This window comes from Carettochelys insculpta, chromosome 1, assembly GCF_033958435.1.
Source record: "Carettochelys insculpta isolate YL-2023 chromosome 1, ASM3395843v1, whole genome shotgun sequence".
Classification (NCBI taxonomy): domain Eukaryota; kingdom Metazoa; phylum Chordata; order Testudines; family Carettochelyidae; genus Carettochelys; species Carettochelys insculpta.
In genome coordinates this window covers 315,041,748-315,053,108 of record NC_134137.1, presented here as the reverse complement: position 1 = coordinate 315,053,108, position 11,361 = coordinate 315,041,748, and the positions used below count along the sequence as shown (strand labels likewise).

The 11,361-nt window shown below is 44.8% G+C and overlaps 1 protein-coding gene across 5 annotated transcripts in view; it reads left to right on the top strand.

Annotated features, from left to right (window-relative positions):
• The first annotated feature begins 1,782 nt into the window (after nucleotides 1-1,782).
• The window catches only part of TBC1D30 (TBC1 domain family member 30), an 82,854-nt gene continuing 73,275 nt past the window's right edge, over nucleotides 1,783-11,361 (top strand). For 4 of the 5 annotated variants that reach the window (XM_074984055.1, XM_074984056.1, XM_074984054.1 and 1 more), the window contains exons 1-2: nucleotides 1,819-2,179; nucleotides 10,698-10,862. In XM_074984055.1, the coding sequence (XP_074840156.1) occupies nucleotides 1,840-2,179; nucleotides 10,698-10,862 (505 nt within the window). In that variant the 5' untranslated portion in view covers nucleotides 1,819-1,839. Of the gene's footprint in view, nucleotides 2,180-10,697; nucleotides 10,863-11,361 lie in introns of all 5 variants that reach the window. The other variant, XM_074984051.1, reaches the window with a different exon arrangement.

Sequence of the window (11,361 nt, the reverse complement as noted above, 5' to 3'; positions counted from 1 at the left end):
TTTCAGTGACTTTTACTAAAAATAACCATGACAAAATCTTAAACTTAACCATAACTATAGTAGCATAAGCATATTGGTATTCTTATGTCAGTAAATTTCCCTTATCTTGTCTGCCTTTGAGATACCCAACAACACTGCAGAGAGAAGTACATGAGAGATTCAGCAAAGCCTGTTACAGTGAGGATGTAACAAAAGTGGGAGACGTCTTAACATAGAAACCCTAATTAACCATTTGATATGTATGGACACAGAACTCACAGACAACGTCTGTGACAGGCAACTTAGGACAATTTGGGTTGCTTGCTGCACAGTATGTTGTAATTAGTACATTACTCAGGATATAAAAAACGTCTAGAGAAAAGTTGTACCAAGTTGGCGTGAAAAGCTGAGGCAAATGCCTTGTGGGATCTCTAGTCAGACAGTTTCTTGCATTATTTTCTCTTACAGTGTCAGTCTTGGGATAGCTTGCTATTACAATGGGTTCCTCCAGTGGACAACTGTACTGTAGAATGGGTCATCTTCAGCAACTTTTGTTTTCTTTTGAAAATAAACTTGTTGTGGTAATGGTGAAAAGCAATACCCTAGGTGGATGACTAGCTTGAGTTGAAATTCAGGTACAGTATCATGAGTCTGCAGCTTCTCCACTGAAACAATTATACAGGAGCCTAGCCAAGAAATATATTGCATAGAGCATTTTGAAAATGACTGTTAGTGCTAAATGGAAGTCCAGTGTAGCAGAGCTGGAGAAGAGAATCACAATTTCTATTATAACTAAACTAAATATTATTTATTGTTAATTATCTTCAAAAGGCCAATGCCATCTGTGAAGCTGGCTACTGCTGAGTCAGGGAAAGAGAGAGTAGCTGGCATGACTTGCTACTCCCCTCATATCTGACTGAGGTATAGTAGCACAAAAGCTTATGTTAGCCAAGCTGCTCAAAATAGAAAGAGAATTTGGGGCTGTGTTGTCAAGTCAGGCACCTATGGTGAAATGATTACAGAAGCATTTGCCACCTCCTAATATTGAACAAAGAACCGTATTGACATAAAGAAAACAATGTACTCTCACTCTGCAGTTTCTTTCCAATCACGTCATTCATGCCTGGGAGAATGTAGCTGCACAACTAGTAGTGACAGTCTTTTTCTTTCTTTCGTTCTTTCTTTCTTTCCCTGAGTGCTTCAGTGCTGAATGTCCCCAGCAGGTCCAAATAACATTTCGCTGATCCCAGGCTGAGTTCTTGACACAGCCCCCGCCTAGCCCAGGGAGCTAGATGCACAGGCACACGCCTGCTTTTACCAGGATGACATAAATAATACTTGAACAAACTCAAAAATCCATCATTCACTCTGCATGTGTCTCTGACAGGCTCGTGGCCCCGTGGCCAGGCCCTGGCAAAGTTCTCCAACCTTCCCCACGCCCTCCCCTCCCCGCGCAGCAGAGGCAGTGTCCTGTGGAGTGGGAGGGTCCCCACCACTCTGCCACAAATGCACTACCCCAGGACTAGTCGCGCGCAGCAGGTGCGAAGCCCAGACGCTATGACTGAGTGGTGTGTACCACTCTGCTGGGAGGGGGGGTTGGACGAGCCTGCTGCTTCTCCTGGTAGAGAAGTTCACGTCGGGGACAGAGCCTCCCCCCGCTGGCCGGGGCAGAATAGATCCAACCCGGAACTGGGCGGACGCCCTCAGGCAGGGGCTGGAGTTGCGAGCCGCGCTGCATGGCCAGGCAGCGGCTGGGGTGCGGCTGTGCCCGGCCGGGGCTGAGGGCGCGGGCGGCCCCGGGGGATGGAGCTGCTGGAGATAGACCTGGAGGGTGGGAGCTCCTGGGAGCCCGCGGCAGTAATGGAGAACGGGGAGCCGGAGCGCCAGGGCGCTCGAGGCCGGGGCGGCAGCAGCGCGGACAGCCTGGCCGAGGAGGAGGAGGAGGAGGAGGAGGAGGAGACGGCGGCTCCTGCAGGCGGATCTCCCCGCACCTCGGCCCTGGTGAGCGGCCTGCTGACCGAGCTGTACAGCTGTGGGGGCCGCGCCCGGCACCGGGACAGCGTGGACAGCTCCACCGAGGCGTCCGCCGGGTCCGATGTTTTCCCTGGGGGCAGAGGCAGTAGCGCTGACTCCCGCTTCCTCCAGGAGCTGCAGCAGCGGCCGAGCCAGCGACACCAGATCGAGTATCTGGGCCGGAAAGGTAAAGGCGCCGGGCGCCGGGGGCGGCAGCTTTGCAGATATTTTGGTGGTGTCCAGAGTCCACCTCCGCCCCCACTCGCCGCCCCCCCCGCCCAGGGTTGTGCGGGAGGGATGCGGGCTCTGTGTGGACAGAAATGTCCGCCCCTGGATGCGGACATCCATGGGGAGAAGCTGGGATCCACAGGAGCCACTGTGGCCAGAGAAGAGCAGTGTTACCGCGTCCTGCCGAGGAGCCAACCCCATGCTGGCAGCGAAGCTCCGCAGCCGCCCCTAGCCCCAGCGTCTCCTGTCCAGGGTTGTTACAGCCCCACTGGTGGCAGGGCTGGGGGTAGCTGCCTATCCGCCCACAGACATTTTTACCTGTGCAGGGCTCTAGGGATCTGGGAGGGAATTCGGGTGCTAGGCAGTGTTCCCTGTAAACTGCACTCAGGCAGCCACTCACCAGAGAGTCAGATGTTGCTCAGCTGATTAACAGAGTGCCTACAGCCATGCTCTTCCTTTCTACTGACAGTGCACGCTCAGGTATGACTTTGGTGCACATAAAGGATTATTCCACACCTCGATGGGGAAATAATACCCGCGCGGTTGGAAAAGATTAGAGGGAACATTGGTGCTGGGTGTAGGCTCTGGGCTGGGGTAGGGGTTTGAGGTGTAGGAGGGGGTACTGGCTTCAGGAGGGAGTTTGGGTGCTGGATGCAAGCTCTGAACTGTGGCAAGTGGGTGCAGGAGAGGATGAGGGGTGCAGGCTGTGGGAAGGAGTCTGGGGACTTGAGGGAGTGTGGCATAGAATTGGGGTAGGTAGAAAGGTGTGAGCTCTGGAAGGGAATGGGGTGTGTGAGGAGGTGCAGGAGGTTAAGGTGGGGGGCTCTGTGCTTATCTGAGGCACCTCCTCTGTCAATGGCTCCCGCAGGGCTGGAATCTCCACATGCTGTTTCTCACTTGTCTACCCCTCCTCCCCACGTGCGCTCTGGTCTGTCTGTTGTCCCCAGGGAATTTAAAATAGCCCCTGGGGCCCAGCCACCACCACAGGCAGCACAGCAGGGCTAGAGCAGCTTCTTGCCAGTCTCCCTGTGCAGCTGCCAGCAAGTTCCTGCAGCCCTGGAGAAGTGTGCACGTTGCTTCCAGTACTATGCAGAGGGAGCAGACAGTCCCCCACCCAGAGGCTACAGGGAGACACATGCAGGCAGCCACATGGGTAGAGCAGCCAGAAGCCACTCTGGCCCAACTGTCTTGCCAATGATGGTGGCAGGCACCCCCAGGTAGATTTAAATATACCAGGTACCCAGGCACCATGGGCCCATAGAACTTACCACCTATGGTGGGATGGGCCACCTGTACCCACTTCCACTCTACCTAGCCACCCTAGTGGCTTCAGGAGTCTCCTGTCCTGGCAGCCTCGCTACCCCTAGACACTGCAAGTCTCCTGTCCTGCAGCCCAACCACAGTCTGTCCTGGCCACCCTACCAACACTGGGATTATGCTATCCTTTACCCCAACAACCTTATCCCTGCTCAGCCATACCACCTGTGCTGGCAGAACCCTGCCCTAGCCTCATGTTGCCTGTCCACCCAATATGCACCACCAGCAGAGGGATCCTGCATCACACCCTCATCTCATCCCTGCCTGGCCACCCATTGACACAGGCTGGATTCTGCCTTGCTCCCCATCTTCTGCCATACGCCCATCTTTGCCCTGCCCAGCCCCACTATGGCACTGGGAATCTCCTGTTCCATGCCCCTTTTCCACCCTGGCAGCCTGGAATCTCCAAGACATCATGAGTCTTCTGCCTTGCAGTTCAGCCTTGCCTCGCCACCCCCCAGAGAAGTGGGAGTATGCTGTCCTTCACCCCACCTTATCCACACTCAGCCACCCCACCAGCAGTTCCTGCTCTGGCCCTTACCTCATGTTGCCCATCTACCCCACCTTCACCAGGAGAATCCTCATGCTTATCACTGCCTAGTCATCTATTGGCACTGCATGTATCCTGCTGCCATGCCAACCTTATTTCTGCCCAGCCCTCCTACTGCTACCCGGATGTCAAACTCCTCCCTGTAAACAGAATAAAATCCAGCCCAGCAACATGTGTCCATAGCCCTAGTAAAGTAGTAGTTTCACAAAGTTGAAAACAATCATTAACCCAATCATCTGGGAGGGTGGATTTAATCAGAAAAATATAAATGATAATTGGGAATCTTTTAAAAGTACCTTAATGGATGCTCCAAAGGCCACATTTGTATGACTAAGGAAGAAGAAGGCTGTGCTGATTAAAAAACATCCAATCTGGTTTAGATTAACAAAAATGTAACGAAAGAAAGGGGGGCATTTAAAGATTGAAGAAAATTGATAAGGAAAGCAAAGGGTCTATCTCTATGGTCAGTCAAGATAAAGACAATAAGGAGTTTTTAAAATACATTAGGAATATAAAGACACACCGGTATTGGTCCATTACTAGATGTGAAAGGATAGAATAATGTTCAGTGAATATTTCTGTTCTGTATTTGAAAAAAACAGTTGATATAGTCCCATCATGTGGTGATGACATATTCCATTTCACAAGTATCTCCCAGAGCATATTAAATGAAGCTACTATAATTAGACATTTTAAAATCAGCAGTTCCAGACTTTACATCCATGACTTTAAAAAGAACTGGCTGGGGAGCTCACTGGATCATTAGTGCTGATTTTCAATAAGTCTTTGAGTATTTGGGAAATTCTAGAAGACTGGAAGAAAGCTATTGTTGTACCATATTTTAAATAGGGAAACAGGATGATCTGGCTCATGAGTGGAATAAATTTTGTTATGTGCACTAAGGCATGCAGAGGTGCACCACCAATAGAAACACATGCTTGGCACAGTGAGCGGCTGTGGACACTCTGCTAATCATCTGAGTGACACCCGAATCTCCGCTGGGCAGCCACTCAAGTGCTCGACTTACAGGGAACGCTGGTCTGGATAATTTTAGGCGTTCAGCCTGATGTTGATCCTCGATAAGATAGTGGACAGAATAACAGAATGACTTATACAGATCTAGTTAATAAAGAATTAAAGGGGAGTAATGTAAGTAATGCAAGTCAACACAGGTTTATTGAAAATCGATCCTGTCAGACTAACTTGATATTTCTGTTGATGAGATTACAAGTTTGGTGTATACAAAGGTACTGTTGATGTAATATGCTTAGACTTATGTAAGTCATTTGTCTTGATAGCACAGGGCAATTTGATTTTAAAAAACCCTTGAATAATATAAATTCACGGTATGCATACAAAAGTGTTGACTTGTTATGTCTTAAATGTTATTGTAAATGGGGAATCATCATCAAGGGGTGTCCTTTTAGCTGGTTCCACAGGGAAGGGGTCTTGGCTATATGCAATTTTTGACCAGTGACCTGGAAGAAGACAATCATCACTGGCATATTTTGCAAAAGACAGTTCAGATTGATCAGAATCAGAGTGTACGCTTCATCCAGTTTACCATATGATTTAGTGCCACTAAATGTAACTGTATACATTTAGGAACAAAGAATGTAGACTGTATTTACTGGATTGGGGACTTTATCCTGTGAAGCAGTGTTTTTAAAAAAAAAAAAAAATTCAGAGGTTGTGGTAGACAGTAGGTTGAAGATAAGCTTCTGATGTGATACTGGAAGGCATACAGGGAAATCTTTAGTAGAAGTAGAGAGGTAAAGTCACCTCTATTTTTGGGCCTGGTATGACTGCTGCTATAACACCATGTCAGTTATAGTGTTCACAGTTCAAGGAGGATGCGATAAGTTTGGCGAGGTTCAAAGAAGAGCTGCAAGAATGATTAAATAATTAGAAAGCTGCCTTACAGTGACAGATTCATTGAGCTCAATCTATTAGTTTTATGGGTGATTTGATTGCAGGCTTTCAGTACCTATTATGAGGAACAAATAATTAATACTGGAGTCTTCAGTCTAGAGCAAAGCTCTAATCTAGTAGCTAGAAGCTGAAGCTAAACAAATTCACAATTGGACATAATGTGTGAATTTTTCAGTGAGGGTAATTAAGCATTGGAACAATTTCCTAGGGATTATAGGGAATTGTACATCTCTGACCATTTTAAAATCAAGATTGGGTTTTTTTCCCTAAAAGCTGTATTCTGGGGAAATAAGAGGGGCAGTTTTATAGCCCATGTTACACAGAAGATATTAGAATCATAGGACCAAAAGGGACTTTGATTGGTTGAATCTTGGCATTAGAAAAGGTTCAGAGAATGGCAACAAAAGTGATTAGAGGGTTGGAATGGGTGCCATATGAAGAGAGATTAAAAAGACTGGGACTTCTCAGCTTAGAAAAGAGGAAATTAAGGTGCGGGATATGAGAGAGGTGTATAAAATCATGACTGGTATGGAGAAAGTGAATAAGGAGAAGTTATTTACTTGTTCACATAACATAAGACCTAGGGGTCAGCAAATGAAATTAATAGGTAGCAGGCTTAAAAACAAACAAAAGGAAGTATTTCTTGATGTAGTCCACAGTCAACCTGTAGAATTCCTTGCCAGAGGATGTTGTGGAGACCAGGACTTCAGCAAGGTTCAAAAAAGAGCTAGGTAAATATATGGAGGTTAGGTCCATCAATGGCTATTAGCCAGATGGGTAGATAGGGTGTCCCTGGCCTGTTTGTTAGAAACTGGGAATGGTGACAGCAGGGATCACTTGATGATTGCTTGTTCTGTTCATTCTTCCAGAACACTCTGTATTGGCCAATGCAGAAGACAGGATACAGGGCTAGATGAACCTGTCCTCTGACCCAGTCTGGTTGTTCTTAATCCAGTCCCCTGCAGTCATGGCAGGACTAAGCATTAGACCATTCCTGGCAGGTGTTTGTCTACCCTGCTCTTAAAAATCTCCAATTATGGAGATTCCTCAACCTCTCTAGGCAATTTATTCCAGTGTTTAACCATCTTAACAATTAGGTCAGACTAGAAGATCACAACGGACCTTTTTGTCCTTGGACTCTATGAATTTTTGCCCCAACAATGCGGGGAGTATCCCGCTTTGCCATCTTATCTGCAGAAGGAGCAGTGCTTTTATGTGCTGGTACTTGCTGGTACTGAGTACTGGCACCTGGGCAGCCCCAGTCATAGGATTAACTGGGAGGTGGGGGCAGGTAACTCTCTGAATACTGGCTCCTCTCTTTTTACAAAAAAGACACTGACTTGGGCTATCCTACTCTGAACCTTTACCTGCACTCCAGCCCCAGCAGATTAGCAGAGATTTTGAGAGTTTTCATCTTCCGATGCAGCATGGGGCACCGCTGCTCACTTATGGGTTTAAACCAGTGTAAATAGTGGATTTTGTGTAACTTACTCTTTAATCATTACCTAGGAATGTTAGTAACTCAGTCGGGAATAGGTGGGTGAGGGTCTGTAGCCTGCAGGGTGCAAGAGGTCAGATTAGATAGTCATGATTATTACTTCAGGCCTCAAAGTTTATCCTTGTGTAGTTGCATCACTACTATTGAGTATGTCCTCATCTGGATCCTACACTCACCCCTCTCCAGCCAATCTACTAACATGGTGGTTACATTCTTCCAAAAATTTCCACTACTGCACAGGGGATAACCTCTTCTGGACATTTCCTCCAACCTCTTCCCTGGCCTGTACAATTCTTCCTTGAATGGAGGAATGGTGATTGTATCACTCAAATCCTTCACTCTTCCTTTTATCTTGCCTCCTTTCTCCTCACTCCCATCTCCTCCTCCTCTGTTATCCTGGAGTTACTTCTCCACTCACCTCTTCACCTTCTCTGCCTGGTCTAGTTTTTCTCCATCTGCCCATAAGTTATCTCTTCTGTCCTCTGCCTCCACACTTGCTTGCCAGACAAAGAAACAAACGAGCTGGTTCTGCTACAATGTATTGCATCCTTCCCAGTAACCCAGCTCTTTCTCCTGTCTCCTAAACTGCCCCTTCCTCTACCTGCACAACTCTGAAAAGGAGCTTGGGATAACCAGATGGTGATAATTGTCAGGTGCAGCATGACTGAAATGTGTAATTGAAAATAATGGCCATGTTCATATTTTTTCTGAAATCTTTCACGCAAAATATTGGTTCTAGATATTTTTCTATATGAAATTACAGAAGTCTCAACTACTGACCTGATGTCACTTGTTCCTAAAAGATTTGTTGATCTTAACTTTGTCAGGTAGAGCTTACCTTCAGGAAACAGGTTTTGTGAATGTATTCAGCTCTGAGTGACCTCATGCACAATTTCTATAGTGTTAAACTAGCAAAGCATAACAACTCTGTAAACTTGGTCATGCATTTCAGATTCCTTGTTGTTAAAGGCAGTCAGTATTTGAGACGCTTTTTTATTTCTGATGAACTTGTTGACATGTTAGCTTGTTTGGAAATAGATTGAGTCTGAGGAGGGAAAAATTAAACAAAGCTGTTCTGCCTTGTGTCTTAGGCTTTGAAAAACTTCAACACAGCCAAAAGAAATATGAACCTATCCAAGAATGTTCAAAAAAAACTAAGCAACCCTGACACTAAATATTAACAAAAGGAGGACTATACAAAGGCCTCTAGTCTCCTGATGTTAAATCAGTCTTATTGTTGACATGGAAAAAAAACCCCAGGAAGTAAAACCTGCCAATTTCTTGAAATCAGTGTGAACAATTTTCTGCTTCTGTATCTGACCTCTCAAAATGATATTGCTTCAACTGACATTATGTATGGATACCACAGTCGTCCTCAGTCTCAAGCAGAAACTTGCAGTTTAAACATCACTAAACTAATGTGTGGAATGAATCAGAACTTGTCAGGATTTTGTGTCAGGGTAACAGTAAATTAGTGAATGGGTCTGATACACAGGGAAGAATAAAATCCAGCTCACTTCCAATGTTCTTCTACATGTAAAAAATAAATGCTTACTCCTAAGCCTGCGAGCGTGATTCTGAATACAAAGAGGGATCAGATCTACATGGTTTTCAGAGAGAGCCTTATTTTAAGGCACACATGTGACAACAGAAGTAATCAATATTTTTTGGTCATATCTTCAACAAGTATTTGCATAAGAGTGATGCAGTGGACATAATGTATATATGTTTCCCAAAAGCCTTTGACAAGGTCGCTCACCAAAAGACTCTTAAGTAAAATAAGCAGACATGGGTTACGAGGGAAGGTTCTCTCGTGGACTGATAACTCGTTAAAAGACAGGAAACAAAGGGTAGGAATACATGGTCAGTTTTCATTATGGAGAGAGGAACTAGTGGTGTCCCACAGGGTCTGTACTGGGACTTAACATATTCGTAAACAATCTGGAGAATGGAGTAAAGAGTGAGGTGGCAAAATTTGCAGCTGATACTAAGCGGCTCAAGGCAGTTAAGTCCAAAACATCTTCAATAGGATCTCACAAAACTAGCTGCCTTTGCAACAAAATGGCAGATGAATTTTAATGTTGAAATATGCAAAGTAATGCACATTGGAAAACATAACCCCAAATATATGTACAAAATGCTCAGGACTAAATTAGCTGTTACTACTTGAGAGAGAACTTGAAGACATTGTGGATGGTTCTCTGAAATCATCTGTTCAATGTGCAGTAGCATTCAAAAAGGCATAGGAATAAGACAGAGAATCTTATAGCCTCTGTATAAAACTATGGTATTGCCACGTGTTGAATACTGTGTACAGATATGGTCATCGCATCTCAATAAAGATATCTTTTGGCATTGGAAAAAGTTCAGAAAAGTGCAACAGAAATTATTAGGGGGTTAGAATGGCTGCCATATGAGGTGAAATTGAAAAGACTAAGGTGGGGAGGGAATATATGGTAGAGGTCTATAAAATCATGTCTCGTGTTGAGAAGATAAATAAAGAGAAGTTATTTACTTGTTCCCGTAACACAAGAAGTAGGAGGTCACCAAATTGAATTAACAGGTGGCAGGTTAAAAACAAATAAAAGGAAGAATTTCTTCATGCAACACACAGTCAGCCTGTGGAACTCTTTGCCAGAGAATGTTATGAAGATCAGGACTTCAGTAGGGTTAAAAAAGAGCTAGATTTAATTCATGGAGGATAGGTCCATGAATGGATATTAGCCAGGATGGGTAGGAACGGTGTCTCTAGCCTTCGTTAGTCAGAAGCTGGGAATGGATGACAGAAAGTATCACTTGACAATTACCTGTTCTGTTCCTTCTTCTGGAACGCTTGGGGTGGCCCACTATTGGAACACAGGATACTGGGCTAGATTAACCTCCGGTCTGAACCAGTATTGCTGTTCTTATGCCATAATAAAGACAAATGTGTAAATTGGAAACAATAAAATTCTCCCTTCATACAGCGTGTGCATGCTAATTAGTAGTCTTGCTTCTGAAAACACTTATGCATGTTGGTAGTCCCATCCAAAGAAGCTACTATAGTTAAAAAAGCAACATGTGTAAATGTCTGCAGGACTGGGTCCTTTGAGTGGTTGCTCTAGTAGTTACCATAGGTGAAACAGGGAACTCAAGTTCTGTGTTTCAGATGTAATAATTTTGTGTTCTGCTTATTGACAGATGCTGATGAACTGACAGCTATTGTACGAGAATTGAATTACAGAATTTGTGTTCAGTCAGCAAAGCTGCTTCGCCACTTGAAGCAAAAGGATAGGCTTTTGCATAAAGTGCAGAAGAACTGTGATATTGTCACAGCATGTTTGCAGGCCGTTTCCCAGAAACGCCGTAAGTACTGTTTTCTGTATGTGTGTATTTGTTGTGAGTAGTTTATTTAATTAAATGTGCTGTATTTCAATAAAACCCTTTAATTTCATGGTATGAGACTTCTACACACATTCTAATATCTAGAGGCTGGTTTAGGCTACTGGAGGCATATAACTACCTCCCCCTGAAGTCCATGGGAGTTGCGTATGAATGAGTTAAAAACAATTTGTTTAAATAATTGACCAGATATAATATAATATAGTCCAAGACGTGTGAACTGAAGCAGTTCTTTCTCTCACACAGTACTCTCTGTAATGCTTTTTCAACTTAAGCACAGGGGAAGCATGTTTGATTCTGCTTGCTGTAATTGTAAACTTTTGTATGGCTGGGGGGAGATAGCAAGTGATGTTTTCTCTTTGTTAGTAACTGTGTATTTTTTTTTTTCATTCCAGACTATATTAGTAGTATGCCATTTCTGTTTTGAGTGAATCCTGAACTATAGATATTGTTAGGAAGCTTA